A 22500-nucleotide genomic window follows, 5' to 3' on the forward strand; every position below is an offset into this window, starting at 1 on the left:
CTCCAGCTGGTTACTTCAAAAAGTTTATAATTAACTGAAATATAACAAACCAGGCCAGACAGGAACCCAATGCTTATGATATAGATTTAAAAAATTTAATTCCATTGAAAAAATAAACACACACATCCTGTTCTTGTGTTCACAAACATGTTCCTACTGTAGTTAAGAATCTTTTGGAAAAAAGTCTAGAACTGCTTCATAAAATGGGCCGCACTGAGGAGCTCAGTGACTTTTCCATGGAACTGCCATAGGATGTCACCTTTGCCAGCTGGTGAAATTTCAGCCCTGCTAGATCTGCCCCGGTCAAATCCGAGTGCTATTATTATGAAACGAAAGTGTGTAGCGTCGAGGAGAGCTCAGTGCCGGCGCCAGCAGGGCACCTGTGTGCTGGGACAAAATCAGAACAGGAAGAGGGGCTCCAGCGGCCGAGCAGCGGTGTGCCTAAGATCACTACGTGCGAAGCCAGGGGGTGCAGTGGAGAGCGGCCTCCTCTGGAGGGATGAAGCACACGACACTGTCTGGAGGGCTGAGGAACAGATCTGTGTTTGGCAGACGCCAGGAGCATGACCCTACCTGCCGACAGTGAAGTCTGGTGGGGGAGGGCGATGATGGGCTGGCTTTCAGGGTTTGGGCTTCTTAGTTCCAGCGAAGGGTGACGTTAGCATGTCAGGAGATTTGAGACGGCTTTACTGCGCTGTGCACATACCCCAGGTCCAGAAAGATAAACTCCAGTGGGCCGTACAGAGCCCTGACCTCGAACCCACCCATCACCTTTGGGGTGAATTAGACCATTGACTGCAAGGTCTTCCCGTCCAGCATCAATGTCTGAGCTCACAGATGCTCTTTTGAACTTATTGGGCACAAATTCCCACAGACACACTAAAATTCTGAGGAAAGCCTTCCCAGGACAGTGGAGCGTTGCAGCCACAACCGGGGCGGGGGGGGGAGATTCCACAATTAATGCTCATTTTGGAATGGAATTTTCCAGCAAGTACATAGACTGCGATTGACAGCCAAAGCTCAGACTCCTCAGGGCCATAGCCTCGCGCGGAATGATTCGAAATACAAGACTGATCCAGACACTCAACCATCGGGGAGGCGGGGCTGTACGTGGGTGTGTGGGGTGAACTCACCAGTAGCTGCTGAGGGATGAGTTGCATGATTAGCTTCTGTGGCCACTGCTCCGTGTTCCTGGAGGGAGAGAAGGAGGGAGTGAGTGCACCACAACTCCCCACTACAGCCCAGATCTGCACCACAACTCCCCACCTCAGACTACTACCACCTACTCATCCGAAGCGAACGGAAAAATCGTCTGGTGTATGTCCAGCTCTCCAGCACTGTCACCAAGAACCACTGCTACAGAAGGACATATACAAGAACAAGGCATTGTGGGAGTTGAAGAGTCTGTACTCACAGGTTTTCTCCCTGGTTGACTTGCACTTGACAGGGCAGCGAACGCGTGAGTTTGGTGTTGGAATCCATAGAGGAGGCCTTGGGCTTCTGGAGGGAGGGAGGGAGGGAGGGAGGGAGGGAGATACAAAGAAAATAAGCTTCAGAGGTTAAGACACACCACGGCAGTGACAGACAGCCAAGCTTCAGACTCCTCAGCGCCACCTGGGCTTCCTCCCTCGGGACATTCTGGAATACAAACCTGATCCAGCACAGTCCATCCATCCAAACACTCACAACCTCCCCTCAGACGTCTAAATCAGGAATGCTTTTGTTGGCCAAGTAGGATTTACAGGGACGTATGATGAGAGTTAACGGTCTGTGCAGACTGAATGTGGAGTCATTTCTCCCTGTCAGTATGTACGCACTCAAACCCGTGCTACTGCTCGTCAATAACTCATCAATAACGGCTGATCAGTGACCGAGCAGGCAGGACAGGCCTAACGCCAATACGTGCATATGGCAATATTGGAAGTCTACGTGTGTAGAGCACAGAGGAAAGTAGAAGTGTCATGACTCCCTGTTGCAAGTTTGGTCAGTCACCCAGACGCCCACTAGGAGCAAGGCTGTGACCTGTGGGAACAGTAAACAACCGGCCAGACAGCAATAATGCATACACACCCGCGTGCACGAGGTGTCGAGTGTGTGACTGTACCTTTCTCAGACATTTATATTGACTTGTCAAAACCCACCTGTAGTTGTTTGTGGTGGAGCACATGCGTCTCCACATAACCCAGATGTTGCTCTAAATGACCTCGTGGAGATTGGATCGTAGCCAAATAAATCTCCACAGGGATAAAACGTCCACCCACGAAAATGCCAATAAAGACATCCTTATTAAAGCCAGTGCAAATGCAGGAGTCTGGTGGTATGCACAACTCACCTGGTACATCTCTACTACACTAACCTCTGCCTTGCTGCATATACCAAATATGAACTAATTAACCAATCAGTTTTATTGACCCAACTATAACATCAGACGTTCTTTTTGTGCTTGTTTTTTTACAGCAGGGAGTTATTTCAATTATTATTATTAGTCCTGCAGAGCCAACAGCATTCTGTCAGTCAGGACGCACAAGACAAAGTAACAGCAAGAGGCAACGCTCAAGGGCAGAACAGTTGGACTGAGTGCAGTATTAGCTGTGCAGTACAGACCCTGAGCCACGTGTTCAGTTCAGTACGAGGACGTTAGCATGTAGCTCTGTTTGTGTTGGAGACATACTGACACCAGTGTGACGTGCTAGTGTGCTCAGACATCTTAAAGCATCACGGGAGAAATAACGCTGGGACCTCCACTGAGAGGGTGAGAGGGTAAATGTGAGCGTGCAGGTAAGGGGTAAATGTGAGCGTGCACGAGGGGATACACGAGCTCCTGTAGGTGAGAGGGTAAATGTGAGCGTGCAGGTAAGGGGTAAATGTGAGCGTGCACGAGGGGATACACGAGCTCCTGTAGGTGAGAGGGTAAATGTGAGCGTGCAGGTAAGGGGTAAATGTGAGCGTGCACGAGGGGATAGACGAGCTCCTGTAGGTGAGAGGGTAAATGTGAGCGTAAGCCACCAAGGAGATTTGATCAGGTAGAAAGCCAGCCAGCTGTATAACATTGACTAAACACACACACTTACACACACCTCACCTCCTGCCATTCCAGAACTCCACTCCATGCCACAATCTTGTTGGGTACACCCTGCTGTGCACTGATGGGATTGGCTCCACCCGGCGCAGCTGAAACACCAGGCTAAAACACAACCAAAGCCCATTAGAGAAGGAACACACACACGCACACACACGCACACACACGCACACACACGCACACACACGCACACACACGCACACACACGCACACACACGCACACACACACACGCACGCACGCCTTGGCCCACAGGGTCACCTCTGTAGCTCCACATAGCTCCGGGTACAATCGCACAGATTAACGTTAACACACCTGTTCTTGCTAACCGTTTGGCTCCTGTTCTCTCTAATCCCCACAAAGAGTCTAATGTCTGCCATTCCCAAATTCAACTGTCAACAGGAAAGTTGACAACTGTAAGTGTCTAAGCAATGGATGTAACAGAACTAAATGTAAGCTTGGCGGCAGTTGTCCTAACTGAACTGAGGCTTATATGTACAGCAGTTTTCACGCCCATCACACTGGCAATTCAAAGTGCTTAAAAGAATTAAATAAGCTTATCATTTCTCGAGATTCATCACCTCAGGAAGATTGACCAAAAAAATATATATTACAAGAATAAAATCAAACTATTGACAAAAATGTAAAAGTTAAATAAACTAAGAATAAAAAGAAATGCTAAAAAGTCAAGTGCTGAAAGACTTCAAATTAAAAATATAAAGATTAAAAAACAGCCTAAATTAAGAATTAAAAGTAAAAAAAAAAGTGTACTGCTGAAAATAAAAATTAAAAGTCCAGTGTTAGACAAAGGCACAAGAAAACAAGACAATACGGACTTAAAATAGCCACGTTGGGGGACCTTTGTAACATGGGGAGGGAGGTTACTCCAGCTGTGGACAGCACACTGAATAAAAGCTGCCTTGTCTGGTTCTAAGACACTACTACCTGCCCGGCTGCTACGGATCCGAGAGGCCCGTTAGACGGTTATTCTTCAAGCAAGTCAGAGATGTACGTTGGTCCTAGGCCATTCAGTGTTTTATGTGAAGCACTTTCAAATTAAAAAAATTTGCATGTAAGGATTTGACAACTAAAGTAATGTGATCATTGAAAAAGTCCAGCCTGCTGGACGTAAAGGCATGGCTTAGCGTTCCTATGTCCTGCTTACATACAAAACTTTTAAACTTTGATTAATTCTTCAAATCCCTGCTATTCAAATCCAAATTGTACCAGGATTCTTTTAATCCCTTGTAGTGGATTAAATGATTCATGTAACTGGTTGGCTACTTCCCCGTCACACCTGACTCCCAGGTAAAGGGGCGGGGGGGGAAACATAGGACCTGGAGCTTGAGGACTGGGATCTGAATACCTGGGATCTGCGATGGTAAAAGGATGACTGTTACTGATTTGATGTGACTAGCAAAGTTCAGAGCAGAGCACCCAGCGCTCTGGTGCACGAGGGGACCCGTAATCGGCCATGCCCGCGGAAGCATCAGGGCGGGACGGGTTTAGAACCGCAGGTTAAACGGTGGGCACAAGCCGCCCGGGACGCTTCAGCAAGGCCTTACCATGCCAGGCTGAGAGGACGGCGGTGCCTGCGGATTGGCTGTGGGCTGCTGCTGAGGGGCTTGAGGCGCCTGCTGATTGGGCGTGGGCTGGCCGGGGGGCTGGACTTGCGATGGCTGCTGCTGTTGCTGAGGAGCAGCCTGTTGCTGTGGCAGCATGGGCGTGGACACCGTGGTGACTGTGGATAGGCTGGGCTGGCTGGCTGGAGTTAGTTTGACTCCCACCGTGGGAAGCGTGGGCAGGCCACTGAAGGGTTGGCCTGGGTTCACCATTCCTGGGACTAAGAGTCAGACACCGGTAAGTATAACACCAACACAAACAGCTACCTGCAATTAACAAATAATTAAAACTACCGAATAAAGGATAAAATACACAAAGGACAATGAAGGACATTTTTTATATGATTTAGGCCCGCTAAGCCTCTAAGTATCAACATTTACAAAACCCAAATCAAATCTTGCAAATTATACGTTGCAGACAGACATCTTTGATGTCAGATATGAAACAGCAATATTAAGAGGTCATTGACTTTAAAGTACAATATCACTGAGCATAACTGTCTCATTTACTCACAAATCAAAGAACAAAACTATAAAATTACAAAAATGTGGATACTTCTGAATATTTTAACTATGGATTACCATACTTACGCTTGGCAATTAATTTTTCACATTCGGGAAAAAGAAAAATGTCCATTAAATAAGAAACTCCAAAGCACAAATTGTAACAAATTGTATCAGTTACAGTTTAAAGTCCAAGTCATGCCACACATCACCAATGATATGCTTCTTAAACAAATTTGTGTGCTCAATTTATCGCTGGAGTTGAAGGCTGCTCGACGATTCACAAAGCATCGGCAGTGAGGTACCAAGTACATTATTACAGCAAACGCAACAGTGCATAAATAACTGAGACTGTATGATCAATACACATATAAAACCTAGACACAACTGATAATTAGACGATGAAATGCTGAGGAGACAGAAATGGAGAGAGAGAGAGAGAGTGTGAGTGTGTGAGTGTGAGCGCGTGCATGCCGAGAAGCGAACTCACAGCGACTCTTCTGGTTATTGGCCGCCTCCACAGCCAAGGCAGCTGCTGCCGCGGCCGCAGTCAGAGATGCCTGAGGCTGACAGGGAGACAGGGAGGGAGAGGCATAGAGGGAGGGAAAGAGCGAAGGAGAGAGGGGTAGAACGTGAAAGGAACGCATTAAACTCTCGTGCTGGCCCACACGATAAGCCGAGTAATCAGGAGAGACCTACACACACAGCTTAAAACACATTAAGTGGTGGGGTAGGACGTAGGTGACCATCCAGCTTACATGGTGCACCTAACTGCCGTTTGTGAAACCTGCAAGCATCACATTTCACATGCTAAACCCGAGAAGCTTCATGTCCATCATGGAACTACCTGGTACGGGTGAGAGGTGCTGATTGGAGGCGGAGCCTGCGAGCTGGGACCAATGGGAGGCTGACTGACAGGTAGGGGCTGAGGAGGCAGAACGGGTTTGAGAGGTACTGCGCCAGAACCCCCTCCAGGAGCAACTGATTCAGGAAAGACCAGATTATTACTGTTAGGTGTGACTAATCTCTCTCAGATTATCTTCAGATGGTTTCATACATCCTGGGGGGAAAAATAAGATAAAGAGATGAAACAGAACAAATCTCCCCAAAAATCTCCGAAGGACTCGGTCAGCCACAAGATCCGAGATGGGTTCATACCCGGAAGCGCTATACCGCGGATCAACACCATGTGGAAGGGGTCCTGGCTATAGTCAGGGTGGGAAGACTCCGCTGCCCCGCCGACTGGAGAAGCCCGCTCAAAGAGGGCCCGGAGTGCCGGGAGCTTCCGTGGTGCGACAACAGAGAAGTGGATTCCCCGCTGAAGCACAAGTGGAGGTCACGAAGGCAAGAGGTCAGATGTATAGAATATCTAGTAGATATACATGTACGGTAGAAGGTCAGAAGGTATAGTAGCAGCCTCACACTTCTCATTTGGATGAGTTAGAAGTATTACATACATCAAAGGAAGAAATAAAAAAACACAGCTGATAACGTACATAAGGCTTATAATTTACGAGAAAGGAACAGCAAAGGAAATGGGTGGTTATGGGTATTGTAGTCCTGCGTGGTGCTGAAGAGCCACTCACGTCTCGTATGATCTGGACGAGGCCGTCGGTGGTGCAGCCTGTGTAACTGACGCTCTCCACAGCAGGCAGCAGGTATGGAGGGGAGTTACACAGCAACACACACACCTTATGAGTCTGACCACTGTAAAGGCACACAGAGTGGGCACAGTGAGCACTGCCTTTCGAGAGAAAGCCCAGCCGTCTTCCCAAGACTCCTAGTACTACAGCTCCTAGTCTACACACTCTACGTCACACGTGCGTCTCTGCTGTCTGATCATCATTATCAAGCTCTAGATCAGACATTCCCTTTTTCTTTAAAATACAGTACTGTGCACAGGTCTTAGGCCATCCAGAATTAAGCATGTTAAGAGCTACAGATCCAAGCGTTTCGTTGCTTAAGCAAACAATGTTTCCATGGGAATTTCGTTTGTTTGTGCCAGCCACGTTCTGATGAGAGGCAGAGCTGTATGTGGACAGACTCGGTTGTGTTTTAGTGTGTTAGCTTTTAAGATGAAAGATCTCTTTCGCAAATTTACATTAAGGAATTTAGCTGACGCTTTTATCCAAAGCGACTTACAATTATGACTGAGAACAATTTGAGCAATTGAGGGTTAAGGGTCTTGCTCCAGGGGTCCAACAGTGGGAACAGCGGTAGCAGTGGGACTTGAACTGGCAACCTTCTGGTTACTAGTAGAGTACCTTAACTATGGAGCTACCACTGTCCAAATGAAAAATCATGGAGTTTCACCACCCCATAAAATATGATTTATATATTAAGAGTTTTTATTTGCCAGCACATACATACTGGGCAGATAAATATCTAATAATTTCTTGGGTAGCCTACAACTTTTGCACTGCGCTGTATTTTCATTGAACTTAAATACTCATTTGCTCTATATTCTTTCATTAATTCTTGTTTATATAAAGCACTTTACATTGTGTTTGGATATGATAGTACTGTTATTTTATTTCATGTACCTATATTATGAAAATTGCTAACCAGAAACTCTCATGCCTTTTCTTACAGTGGAAGTGCTTTTGTAAGTGATGTGTTTTAATTTAGAGCAGTCAAAGTACTCACATTTGCTCCCTCATCTTCTTAAAATCATCAAACAGCTGTAGAGCTACAGACAGACCCTCAGCAATCAGACTACAGCTCTCTGCTCCGCCACCCATGAACCTGGGGGGGGGGGGGGGGGGGGAGCACCATAAAACTACAAGTCCCAGCAGCACTGTAACGATCACTCACACACGCTCTCAATTACACTCGTGTTCAGGTGCAGACATTCATTCTAACAGAGTCATTCACACACGCTTCTTACTGGATGCTGTCAATCCAGGACACAAACTCGAATGCCGAGCTGGTAGGAGCATGGCACTGCACATAGGACTCTGGAGCACAGTCCACTGTGTTGAACACCACCAGTCCATACTGAGTGCCACCATACTGAAGGGAAAGGGGGTTTTACCAAAGCATGAGTTTACAGCAGTAAGCCCGGACAGAGATGTTTAAAACAGAAATCACACTAGATATGGTAAGATGAACAAAAGACTTCAAAGCAGCCTAGACTCACATCTCCTCCGAAATCCGTTTCAGCAGGAGGGCCCCCATTAAAGAACCTGCACACAGTCAAGAGTTCAGGAGACCGGTGACATGCTGCTCCGTGCGAGCCGACGTACACGAAGCATGTTTCACGATACTTACTCGATCGCTGGCAGTATATAGTTCTTTCGCAGGGATTCAAAGTACGGGCCAAGGTTTGCGGTTCCCTCTATAACAAACACCACGTCCGAAACTTGGCTCGCCCCGATTTTGGGAGCCGTGTCCATATGGGTCACCATAGGTCTACGAGTGAATCAGACGTGAAAAGGAACTTTTAAATCCATGACCAGCGTCTCGGTCGTCGATAGTGTTCAAAAGGCAGCCTGGCGTGACCTTATCTTACCAGTCATTATATAATCACTAAATTAGCTAGCTAAACGACAGAGCTGAAGTTATTAAAATAGCGAATTAACAAAGCTAGCTAGTCAACAAGCCATATTTTAATTATTTATACAAACCAGCGGTATTAAGAAACCTGGCTAGCTAGCGTTAGCTGCTTAGTAGCTGCAGCTGGCATCCAACAACTCAGTCTTCAGATATCTATCACAGTATGGAAGCTTGAAATGTAACTAAATTTCACACGTAATTATTTAAGCTCTTAAACTAAAACTGTGTATCTTGTAAAATGGCTAACTGCTAACTATCCCACTGCCAATATCTGGCTGGCTGGCTAGCGTTAGCTTCCTGGCTAAATAGAACGGGAGCTAGCTAGCTAACGATCAGGCATCTTACCTGGTGCTTATTTTTTATACCACACAAGAATTCAGTATATTAATCTTCAGGTCCAGAATCGTTTAATTTATACTTTGGTAGGTTCATTAGACATTTTTGCAACACTTTCAAAATATTCGCTGAACAATACCGTGATGGCAACAAACCAGATTTAGGACTCGGCTATTGACGAAATGGACTTGGGGGAAAAAGACGATCTAGGTCGGTGAATCGACAACCGAGCGATAACTGTACACATGTGATTTTGTGGGCTAATAAATCATTGTGCCTATAATATATAATATAGTTATTATAATATAACATCATATAATATAGGCTAATATATGAGGTAATATTTTAAACAATTATACTTTGGACTATTTACCACAGAGGTCGACACAGAAATTCCCATATTTGCGCTTAAACATTCTAACTTGAGTTTATTATGCTACTGTGTTCTCTTTAAATGATAAAGAATAAAAGTGTGTGTGTGTGTGTGTGTGCCATTTGAGTGCACTCAGCTTCGCAAACACCAGATGTCAGCAGACTCAAACAGAATAGTTGGAAAAGTGTTAACTAACGCAACTGTAAGTCATTCTCAGGTGGCCATATAGGCTAGATTGTTTTACTTTCCTGCGGGTCAGTGGTCCCCGTTGTGTTAGGCTGTGTCCAAATACGAGCTCGGTTCTAACGCTATCGCGGAGGTAGATGATCGTACACAACTGTATTTCCAGGTCTGACCACCTGTTCCCTATCCTTGTTGCGCCTAGCCGCAGGAAAATGAATAATTCCGGAGTTGTCCCCCGGGCCAATCCGGCCTGCTATCAAACCGGAACTGCAGCGTGCTGCCGCGAGCTAACTGTGCCTTCTGTGCACCGCGGCGGGTGCGCGCTCGAACTTCCCGTTCCAACGGCAGAACGTTCTCCCAGCTCGTGCATCGAGGCGCGGAGCCGTCCGCTTTAGGGACGGTAATAGGAAATGGGCTTTGGCGGGATACTGAAATCCGGCCTCTGGGCTTTCATTGGTAGAGTAGCACAGTTTGGAAAATGGGCTGCTTTCTCTTTTTAGCCCTACGATGGTAAATAGGCAGAAGCATGCGTTTTAAAAAACCTCAGCGGTGTAAAATAACGGATTACAAGTATTGCAAGATATGTTTATTATGCCTGATATTTCAGTTATGATGTCTGAGGATACTTGGGTAATTGAAATGCATTTTCACTAGTCTAGTCCATTTACTGTTACCCTATAAATTGGCATGTTCCTTAGCACTTTAAAAACAGTCTTGAAACATTTATCTTAGGTTTGCTTTAGCCCGGTTCCAAAATGTAATGCTCTTATCGGGTCCAGAGTATAAGAACAGGAGCTCAGTTTTTTCTCTTCGTAAACACAAATCTCCTGTCAGTGCTGTGAGACTAGGTATCCCCCAGGGATCAGTCCTTGAGCCGAGCTTTGTCATCGCCTCCCTTTCAGATCATGGACTTAATTTCCAGTGTCACACTGATGGTACGTAGACCTGTGAGCACCAAAGCCAGCACTCAAGACGCCAGACACCCAATGAAGGTCACTTTTCTCGCAGTATTACTTATTGGGTACAAGGCAGCAAGATTCGATTTTCCTGACTTCACTCTTAACTTAGATGGTGTGATTGTGCAATCTTCAACAGTTGTCCATAAGCTAACTTGTCCATAACGATTTGATTCTCAGGTCTCGGGTCAAACCCATAGTGGGCCCTGTCTGTAATCCCTTTGCTCATCTTCAGACCTGCTCGCCAGGAAGGACGCCCACACAGTGCCCCATGCTGTTGTGTGCTTCAGGTTACACTACTTCAGCTCCCTTTTAATGGCATCAACTTCCAGCACACCAGCTGTTCTGTTCACTTTATCCAAAATTCAGCTCACATCACCCAGTTCTATTAGTTCCACTGGCCATGTGTCCCACTGTGTATCCAGTGTAAATTCCTCCTGCAAATCTTGACACGGTCTAGTTCCTCCATGTTTAGCTGAAATCTCACATCCATATTGGCCTGCACAAACACTTATAGGTCCCCTGATGTTTATCTTCTGACTGACTGTCCCAAAACGCAGATTGGTCACTGCTGGTTGCTTAGCTTTCAGTGTCATGGCTCCCAAACTATGCAACACTTTATCTGCTTCTTTGCATCTGTTCTCATTTCCTTTTAAGCTCAACTGAAAACAAATCTCTTTTCTTATTTTGTTGAGTTTCTCATTTAAGTTGACAATGTCTCTTTGTCTAAAGCAACCCTGGGTTGCTTATTATTACTGTTGTTGTTGCTGCTGTTGTGTGTAGTAATTCAAACTCCCTCGAGTTGTGTCAGCTGGCTGTTCTGTAAGGATGTGCGGCCTTTTTGTAGACATCTGCTGGTGCTCTCAGGAAACATCTCTACCAGCTGGTGTGGCCTGACACACAAGGCCTGACCCAGAGCACCCCCTCGGGAGACACAGACCATCTGGAAGCTCGGACAGGTAACAGGCCACCATTAACTGGGGCACTGGGACTGCAGCGTGGACTTCCCTAATGGTTCCGCTCTGAGGCAGGAGCTGGTGCAGGTGATGTGTATGCGTAATGATGAGCAGGTGTATGGATTAAGAAAAGCTCTTGAGGAAAGTGCAAGAATAATGAAGCTCAGGGAACATTTGCTCTAATTTGTTTTGATGATTGAGGCATGAATATGTATTTATTTGTAGCTGAAGTAACTCACTGTGGACAAGACTCTCATGTAAATTAGATTCACTCTGGATTGGACTAACTGTGGACTGGACTCATGGAGGACTGGACTCGGGGTAGACTCACTAAGAGCTGGACTCATTGTAGACTGCACTCACTGTAGATAAAATTCCCTCTGGACTGGAATCACTATGGACTATGCTCCTTGTGGACTGGACTCATAGTAGACTTGTTTCACTATGGACTTGAGTCACCTTGGACTGGACTCCCTATGGACTGAATACAGACTGGACTGGACTCAATGTAGATTAGATTCACTTTGGATTGGACTCACTATGGACTAGAGTGAATGTGGAGTAGAGTCACAGTGGACTGGATTCACCATGGACTGGATCACTCTGGGCAGGACTTGAGGTGACGTGCACTCACTATGGACTGGATCACTGTGGGCTGGACTCGGGGTGACCTGTACTCACTATGGACTGGATCACTCTGGGCAGGACTTGAGGTGACCTGCACTCACTATGGACTGGATCACTGTGGGCTGGACTCGGGGTGGACTGGACTGGAGATCTGATCCCTGGGTGGGAGGCAGTGATTGTCCTTTTGCTCCACAGCGCCCTAGTCTCCTGTGTTTGTCCTCAGCCCTCTCTCACAGAGAGACTGTACAGGTCAGGAAACAGACTGTAGACAGGCGGAACGACATTAGATTGAATCATCACCTCCTACAGAATCAGCATCTACAGAGCACCAGGCAGTGCCGAAGCTCTAATGATGAGCCTTAAAGATCATTTCACCATCACATTTGTGCAACATGAAGCAAACAGCCCTGTCATACCCTTGGTTGCTACCTTCTCCTCCCGGGTTCTCTCTCTCGGCTCACTTGACTGAGTGAAATGTCTTTCTGACTAAATGATCTTTTTTACGCTGTGGGAATGTTGCCATGGAGACAGTGGCTGCCCCAGCCCCTCCTGTGTGTGTGTGTGTGTGTGTGTGTGTGCATATGTGCATGCATGTGTATACATACGTGTGTGTGAAGTGATGATAAGCACCATATCTTCACCTTGGTGCAGTGGGTTCAGCCATGCTATTCTTGCTTATTTTGAAGGCTGCAGCTGCTATCTGTACACACACACACACACCCCTACCCTCCTACTTCTTTTACCTCCTCCTTCCATCTTCTCCTCTCCTCATTCAGTTCTTCGTTTTCCTTCCCCTCTCCTCTCCTCCCCCTCTCCTCTCCTCCTCCCCCTCTTCCCTGCTCAGCTGTCTTTCCAGCACACCCTTCCAAACTCGTATTCCAATGTCGTCTTTTAGTTCCATCCCTTTCTCCCGATCACCTTTCTGTCCTGCTCTCATTCTGTTGCACTCTTTGAAACTCTCTCTCCCTCCCTCCCTCTCTCGTCCTCCTCCCTCTCTCTCTCTCTCTCTCTCTCTCTCTCTCTCTGTCTCTCTCTCTGACATACTAACAGGCTCCAACACACTGCCCACCTCTGTGGCTCCCTGGCTGAGTGTCAGTGTGTGTTTCTGTTTGTGAGTCAGAGAGCATGGCCTGACGCTGGGAGAGCATCGGGGTGCTGTGGGTTCAGGGTGGTGGAGCATCCTACAACACCAACCCCACCCATTCACACAAAGCTTGCCAAGGAGAGAGACAGATGAGAGAAACAGGCTGATGGGAGAGCTGGAGGTATGAGAGAGAGAGAGAGAGAGATGGAAAGGGGAATAGAGAGAAAGAAAGGCAGGAGAGAGACAGAAGGAGGAGGAGAGAGTTAGAGAGAGAGAATAGAGTAACACTGACCAAGTGAAAACCTCCAGATAAGGAGTGCTCTGTATGGGTGTGTCCCACACGCTGCAGTATGCCTACAGAGAGACTGAGTTGCTCCAGCTCACCTGTGCACAGGGGCGGAGTGAACAGGGAGGTTAGTGAACAGGGGGTTAGTGTAGAGGGGGGGTTAGTGTATGGGGGTTATTGTACAGGTAGGGTTAGTGAACAGGGTGGTTAGTGTAGAGGGGGGGTTAGTGTATGGGGGTTATTGTACAGGTAGGGTTAGTGAACAGGGCGGTTAGTGTAGAGGGGGGGTTAGTGTATGGGGGTTATTGTACAGGTAGGGTTAGTGAACAGGGTGGTTAGTGTAGAGGGGGGGTTAGTGTATGGGGGTTATTGTACAGGTAGGGTTAGTGAACAGGGCGGTTAGTGTAGAGGGGGGGTTAGTGTATGGGGGTTATTGTACAGGTAGGGTTAGTGAACAGGGCGGTTAGTGTAGAGGGGGGGTTAGTGTATGGGGGTTATTGTACAGGTAGGGTTAGTGAACAGGGCGGTTAGTGTAGAGGGGGGGTTAGTGTATGGGGGTTATTGTACAGGTAGGGTTAGTGAACAGGGCGGTTAGTGAACAGGGGGTTAGTGAACAGAGGGTTAGTGTACAAGGGGGTTAGTGTACAGGGGGGAGAGTGTACAGGGGGGAGAGTGTACCGGGGGGTTAGTGTACTGGGGGGTTAGTGTACAGGGGGGAGAGTGTACTGGGGGGTTAGTGTACAAGGGGGTTAGTGTACAGGGGGGAGAGTGTACCGGGGGGTTAGTGTACAAGGGGGTTAGTGTACAGGGGGGAGAGTGTACCGGGGGGTTAGTGTACTGGGGGGTTAGTGTACAAGGGGGTTAGTGTACAGGGGGGAGAGTGTAATGTCCGAGCATTAAGGATTTATAGTGGGAGCTAAATAATTACACAACAGCACACACAGCAGCAGGAGAGAGAGATGGAGAACAGTGGACTCCAACACCAAAACCCCAGAGAACCAAGATGATGGCAGCAAACGTCCTGGAAAATAACACAACGACAGCGTGGTTTTGGTACATGTCTTTTATTTCATCCCACCCCTGCTTCAACTCTCTACTGTATGCTTCATCACTCAAATCATCATCATCATCATCATCATCGTCTTCTTCTCCTCCTTCTCCTTCTCAGATTTTTAGCTGAAAATTTCACCCTGACAGCATTGCATTTATTCTTGTACTTTTCTTAAAATCTCATCTTTATCTCATAAAAAATAAACATTTTAAAGAAATAAATCAAACAAAACAGAAAAAACAGAAACTCTTCTATCAATTCAAGGAAGATATACAGTATTAACAACGTTATTCTCATACCGATCAGGACTGCTAGGTCACTGTGTTTGTCATTAGCAGTATTAGTGTCAAGTTCTCTGTGAGTTTTTGCTTTGAGCATCACGTGTTTAATAATCATTGCATCAAGTTGACATCATCCATGTTAATATAGGCATGCAAATACGTTTCCCTGTGGTCATTCAGAGTTGTACTGACACCAAGAGCAAGAAAGGAGAGGAGGAGAGAGAGAGAGAGCGCAACGGAGGGAGAGAGAGAGAATGATAGAGAGTGAGTGACGGAGGAAGAGAGTGAGTGATGGAGGGGGAGAGAGACTGTGAGTGATGGAGGGAGAGAGAGAGAGAATCTAAGGAAGAACCAAAACCAGAGAAAGAGAAAAAACAATAAGCATAGAGAGAAAAACAGAGGGAATGACAGAACGAGAGAGAGAGAGAGAGAGAGAGAGAGCAGCACAGATGTTCTAAAGGGCCTGGAGTGTTTTGGTGGGGCAGGGGATCAATGGTGTCTTGGAAAACAACAAGGGTTGATATATGATATCACACACACACCTTCACACTCTACCAGACTGTGTGTGTGTGTATGTGTGTGTGTGTGTGTGCCAGAAAGTCTATAAGTGCTCTCTAGCTTGGCCTGAAATCAGATTGGAAACATAAATCGAGGACAGAGAGAGAGAGAAAGAGCGGGAGTGAGAGAGAGAAATGGACGCTAAAGTTTTTAATATGGTTGCTATATAACAGTTTAAGTGTGTATGTGTGTGCAGTATTGGTTGTAACTCAATGTTACCTGTCTCGGTAACCGAATGCTACAGCCACACACAGACATGAGTTTTTCCCTCTCTAAAAGGCAGTCTGCTCTAGCAGTCTAATGGCAGTGGCTTTACTGTGGGTTTGGAAGTGGTAACAACACACGGACAGCGTGGCGGGACTGGAGATCAGACCGAGACGTGATTGGTTGCTGTTGACTAAAGCAGCCTTGGGGTCATCCTAATGGCTCTAGTGTGTGAAGAAGCGGGTTTGACGTCCCAGGCTGTGGTGAGGAGAGGCGTGATGTGGGAGGGGCCGTCTCTGTCACGGTGTGGGGAGGAATGCTTAGAAATCTCTTAGAAAGAGATGGAGCTACGCTGTCTCCCTCCACGAAAAAGAATTAAAAACGTGTCTAACGTTTTAGTTCTCATCTTCCATGGCCACCTGTTTAAGCTAGTCGGGGGTGGGTCCCATGGGCGGAGACACTAGTCATGGGGCGGATCCCATGGGTGGAGACACTAGCCAGGGGGCGAGTCCCATGGCCGGAGATACTAGCCAGGGGGCGGGTCCCATGGGTGGAGACACTAGCCAGGGGGCGGGTCCCATGGGTGGAGACACTAGCATTATCTATGGTGAGTAGCCACATTGCACTCAGTGCCTACTGTGCTCCTCTGACACACACAACATTAGACATGTTTTGCTTTAACAAGATTTGCAGTGGAGCGGGGGGGGCACCAGAACATGTCATACACAGGATCACGGTGACAGACACAGATGCACAGGCATACACATAAAAACAAACACACAAACAAAACAGAACAGACAAATGCATATCAGTACAAAAAGAACACTCCCACAAACACGTAGGTACACAGAAACTAACAGGAACACGAAGGTGTGTCCTTGTGAATTAACGCGTGTGAACTCTCGGTGTTGCGTAATGGGAGCGGACACATGCCGAATACAACCAAACAAAACCAGCCTGCAATGATACAAAAATAAAATACTATGGCAGAATCTTTTTCTCCCCGAAAATACACGTCCAGCAAGTGCGAGCGGGTCCGTCCCAGTTAAGGTCCTCAGTCGTAGGTCCTTTGGGGAGGTCTCTGGATTCCTGAGTGTACCAGGAAGTCCCAACGAGGGGAGACCCCGTCACCATAATGCGTACGTGCAGGAGAGTCCAGTTTCCATCTCAAAGAAGAGTCACTGTTAGTGATCAGTTAAAAACAGCTATGGATTGATTCTACTAAGATGATCATTTACTGAATCAATAGAATAACTGAATAAATAAAAAAATAAAAGCTACTCATTGGTCTTAATGAACTTTCAGAAGAAAGTGGCAGAAATGCAGGAGGCAGGCAGGACACATTTCAAGGTTGTACAACATGCTTTGGCCAATGGGTCCGTCCTCATTTTCCTCTCTCCTTGGTGCGAACAACAAAAAATAAAGTAGTCCTCTCAAGAGAAAAGACTGGCAAAGAGGATTCTGGGATTTCCAGAATCCACGCTTAACTTTGCACACACCTGTCCCATTGAAAACCAGCTAGTGATTTTCTAGAGCTTTCTTAACTACGCTCACTCACAACACACAACGCACACACATGTAAACCACAAACATACCCTAAATGGTCCATAGTTAGACATCTTATTGTCCTCCTTATTGTCCTCCTGATTATATCTAGTTTTTTAAAAATCTTTTTTTTTCAGGCTCAGTTTTAAATAACTAAATAAAGATATTCTATTTATTTATTTATGTTTTTTTTGTTTGCTTGGTTTTTTTTTTTGGTTTTTTTTTTTAAGATTTTCAGATCGGGAATGTGCATCATATATCCCCTGAAGAAACCAATATATTTACCACCTTTAAGGTCATACCTGCATACATAGCAAAGATGTTTTTCAATGAGGATATTAATAACCGTGTTGTGTGTGTGTGTGTGTGTGTGTTTGTTTTTGATCTACTACTCAGTATTTATTTTCTATATTGTTGTTTGGTCTGTAGGTTAGGTTTATTATTCACAGCAGAACAGTACCAGAGCTAGCAGAGTCTCTCTCTCCTTCACTTCTGTCACTGATGGAGAGAATTATTCACAGATGAGAAAGAATGTGTCTGGAGCTAAAAGACAATGCTGACCTGAAAACCAAAAAGGAGACAGCAAAGGAAAAGAAGAAGGGAGAGAGCGAGATTTAAAAAGGTGAAAGAAAGAGAGAGCAGGCAGAGAAAGAGGAGAGATAAAGAGGGAAGGAGTGACAGAGAGAAACAAGGAGTCAGAGAGAGGGAGAGAAGGAGGCGGAGTGTTAATAGGGTAATGTGTCAGAGGCTGAGCAGGGGCTGTAGCTCATTACTTTAGAACTCTACTCTCATTATACCACATACCACAGCACTTTATACCACAGCTCACTACACCTAGCACCCTACACTCAGTACCCTACACCACAGCTCACTACACCTAGCACCCTACACTCAGTACCCTACACCACAGCACTTTATACCACAGCTCACTACACCTAGCACCCTATACCACAGCTCACTACACCTAGCACCCTACACCACAGCTCACTACACCTAGCACCCTACACTCAGTACCCTACACCACAGCACTTTATACCACAGCTCACTACACCTAGCACCCTATACCACAGCTCACTACACCTAGCACCCTACACCACAGCTCACTACACCTAGTACCCTACACCTAGCACCCTACACCACAGCTCACTACACCTAGCACCCTACACCACAGCTCACTACACCTAGCACCCTACACTCAGTACCCTACACCACAGCACTTTATACCACAGCTCACTACACCTAGTACCCTACACCACAGCTCACTACACCTAGCACCCTACACCACAGCTCACTACACCTAGCACCCTACACCACAGCGCTTTATAACACAGCTCACTACACCTAATACCCTACACCTAGCACACTACACCACAGCACACTGCACCTAGTACCCTACACCACAGCACTTTATACCACAGCACACTACACCACAGCACTTTATACCACAGCTCACTACACCTAGCACACCACACCACAGCTCACTATACCTAGCACACTACACCACAGCATTTTATACCACAGCTCACTACACCACAACACTTTATACCACAGCTCACTACACCTAGTACACTACACCTAGCACAATACACCATAGGACACTACACCTAGCATACTACACCACAGCACTTTATACCACAGCTCACTGCACCTAGCACACTACACCACAGCATTTTATACCACAGCACACTACACCACAACACTTTATACCACAGCTCACTACACCTAGCACACTACACCACAGCACACTGCACCTAGCACACTACAGCACAGCACTTTATACTACAGCTCACTACACCTAGCACACTACACCTAGCACACACCACAGCACTTTATACCACAGCATGCTACACCTAGCACACTACACCACAGCTCACTACACCTAGCACACTACACCACAGCATTTTATATAACAGCTCACTACACCTAGCACACTACACCACAGCACTTTATACCACAGCTCACTACACCACAACACTTTATACCACAGCTCACTACACCTAGTACACTACACCTAGCACAATACACCATAGGACACTACACCTAGCATACTACACCACAGCACTTTATACCACAGCTCACTACACCTAGCACACTACACCACAGCATTTTATACAACAGCTCACTACACCTAGCACACTACACCACAGCACTTTATACCACAGCTCACTACACCACAACACTTTATACCACAGCTCACTACACCTAGTACACTACACCTAGCACAATACACCATAGGACACTACACCTAGCATACTACACCACAGCACTTTATACCACAGCTCACTACACCTAGCACACTACACCACAGCATTTTATACCACAGCACACTACACCACAACACTTCATACCACAGCTCTACACCTAGTACACTACACCTAGCACACTACACCACAGCACTTTATACCACAGCATGCTACATCACAGCACTTTATACCACAGCACACTACACCTAGCACACTACACCACAGCACTTTATACCACAGCACACTACACTTAGCACACTACACCACACTACACCTAGTACGCTACACCTAGCACACTATACCACAGTCTTTATACCACAGCACACTACACCTAGTACACTACACCACAGCACTTTATACCACAGCACACTACACTTAGCTCACTACACCACAGCACTTTATACCACAGTACACTACACCACAGCACACTACATCTAGTACACTACACCTATAACACTACACCACAGCTCACTACACCTAGCACACTACACCACAGCACACTACACCACAGCACACTACACCTAGTACCCTACACCACAGCACACTACACCTAGCACACTACACCACAGCACTTTATACCACAGCACACTACACCACAGCACACTACACCTAGTACACTGGACCACAGCACTTTATACCACAGCACACTACACCACAGCACACTACATCTAGTACACTACACCTAGTACACTACACCACAGCACACTACACCTAGCACACTACACCACAGCACACTACACCACAGCACACTATACCACAGCACACTACACCTAGTACACAAGACCACAGCACTTTATACCACAGCACACTATACCTAGTACACTATGCCACAGCACACTACACCTAGCACACCTCATAGTACACCACACCACAGCACACTACACCTAGTACACTACACCTAGTACATTACACCTAGCACACTACAACACAGCATTTTATACCACAGAACACTATACCTAGTACACTACACCTAGAACACTACACCACAGCACACTTCACATATTACACTACACCACAGTGCACTACACATAGTACACTACATCACAGCACTTTATACCACAGCACACTACACCTAGAACACTACAACACAGCACTTTATACCACAGCACACTACACCTAGAACACTACACCACAGCACTTTATACTACAGAACACTACACATAGTACACTACATCACAGCACTTTATACCACAGCACACTACACCTACAACACTACAACACAGCACATTATACCACAGAACACTACACCTAGTACATTATACCACAGAATACAGCACAGTACTCCACAGCAGACTACACTTAGCATATTACATCTAGCACACTACAACACAGCACACTACACCGATCGCACTACACCTAGTACCCTACACCACAGCACACTACACCTAGCACCCTACACTCAGTACCCTACACCACAGCTCACTACACCTAGCACCCTACACCACAGCTCACTACACCTAGCACCCTACACTCAGTACCCTACACCACAGCACTTTATACCACAGCTCACTACACCTAGCACCCTACACCACAGCTCACTACACCTAGCACCCTACACTCAGTACCCTACACCACAGCACTTTATACCACAGCTCACTACACCTAGCACCCTACACCACAGCTCACTACACCTAGCACCCTACACCTAGCACCCTATACCACAGCTCACTACACCTAGCACCCTACACTCAGTACCCTACACCACAGCTCACTACACCTAGCACCCTACACTCAGTACCCTACACCACAGCTCACTACACCTAGCACCCTACACTCAGTACCCTACACCACAGCACTTTATACCACAGCTCACTACACCTAGCACCCTATACCACAGCTCACTACACCTAGCACCCTACACCACAGCTCACTACACCTAGCACCCTACACTCAGTACCCTACACCACAGCACTTTATACCACAGCTCACTACACCTAGCACCCTATACCACAGCTCACTACACCTAGCACCCTACACCACAGCTCACTACACCTAGTACCCTACACCTAGCACCCTACACCACAGCTCACTACACCTAGCACCCTACACCACAGCTCACTACACCTAGCACCCTACACTCAGTACCCTACACCACAGCACTTTATACCACAGCTCACTACACCTAGTACCCTACACCACAGCTCACTACACCTAGCACCCTACACCACAGCTCACTACACCTAGCACCCTACACCACAGCGCTTTATAACACAGCTCACTACACCTAATACCCTACACCTAGCACACTACACCACAGCACACTGCACCTAGTACCCTACACCACAGCACTTTATACCACAGCACACTACACCACAGCACTTTATACCACAGCTCACTACACCTAGCACACCACACCACAGCTCACTATACCTAGCACACTACACCACAGCATTTTATACCACAGCTCACTACACCACAACACTTTATACCACAGCTCACTACACCTAGTACACTACACCTAGCACAATACACCATAGGACACTACACCTAGCATACTACACCACAGCACTTTATACCACAGCTCACTGCACCTAGCACACTACACCACAGCATTTTATACCACAGCACACTACACCACAACACTTCATACCACAGCTCACTACACCTAGCACACTACAGCACAGCACACTGCACCTAGCACACTACAGCACAGCACTTTATACTACAGCTCACTACACCTAGCACACTACACCACAGCATTTTATACCACAGCTCACTACACCACAACACTTTATACCACAGCTCACTACACCTAGCACACTACACCACAGCATTTTATACCACAGCACACTACACCACAACACTTTATACCACAGCTCACTACACCTAGCACACTACACCACAGCACACTGCACCTAGCACACTACAGCACAGCACTTTATACTACAGCTCACTACACCTAGCACACTACACCTAGCACACACCACAGCACTTTATACCACAGCATGCTACACCTAGCACACTACACCACAGCTCACTACACCTAGCACACTACACCACAGCATTTTATATAACAGCTCACTACACCTAGCACACTACACCACAGCACTTTATACCAC

General features: G+C 46.7%; 2 protein-coding genes across 6 annotated transcripts in view; both read right to left on the minus strand.

Moving 5' to 3' along the window:
* The window catches only part of med25 (mediator complex subunit 25), a 13480-nt gene extending 4174 nt beyond the window's left edge, over positions 1-9306 (minus strand). The window contains exons 1-13 of one of the 3 annotated variants that reach the window (XM_035533534.2): positions 9104-9306; positions 8474-8614; positions 8343-8388; positions 8091-8215; positions 7850-7948; positions 6790-6910; positions 6362-6521; positions 6051-6184; positions 5694-5769; positions 4643-4920; positions 3083-3184; positions 1415-1500; positions 1134-1191 (exon numbers count right to left, since the gene is read on the minus strand). In XM_035533534.2, coding sequence (XP_035389427.1) covers positions 1134-1191; positions 1415-1500; positions 3083-3184; positions 4643-4920; positions 5694-5769; positions 6051-6184; positions 6362-6521; positions 6790-6910; positions 7850-7948; positions 8091-8215; positions 8343-8388; positions 8474-8610 — 1422 coding nt within the window. In that variant the 5' untranslated portion in view covers positions 8611-8614; positions 9104-9306. The remainder of the gene's footprint in view (positions 1-1133; positions 1192-1414; positions 1501-3082; positions 3185-4642; positions 4921-5693; positions 5770-6050; positions 6185-6361; positions 6522-6789; positions 6911-7849; positions 7949-8090; positions 8216-8342; positions 8389-8473; positions 8615-9103) is intronic. The other 2 variants (XM_035533530.2, XM_035533537.2) reach the window with 2 other exon arrangements.
* Positions 9307-14436: 5130 nt separating this feature from the next.
* syt3 (synaptotagmin III) overlaps positions 14437-22500 on the minus strand; it is a 44335-nt gene continuing 36271 nt past the window's right edge. For 2 of the 3 annotated variants that reach the window (XM_081711414.1, XM_035533544.2), the window contains one exon: positions 14605-17759. The gene's annotated coding sequence lies outside the window, so the exon portion shown is untranslated. Of the gene's footprint in view, positions 14581-14604; positions 17760-22500 lie in introns of those variants that run through there. The other variant, XM_035533548.2, reaches the window with a different exon arrangement.

The sequence above is a fragment of the Electrophorus electricus genome, chromosome 3 (genome assembly GCF_041902795.1).
Source record: "Electrophorus electricus isolate QZ-2024a chromosome 3, ASM4190279v1, whole genome shotgun sequence".
Lineage (NCBI taxonomy): Eukaryota > Metazoa > Chordata > Actinopteri > Gymnotiformes > Gymnotidae > Electrophorus > Electrophorus electricus.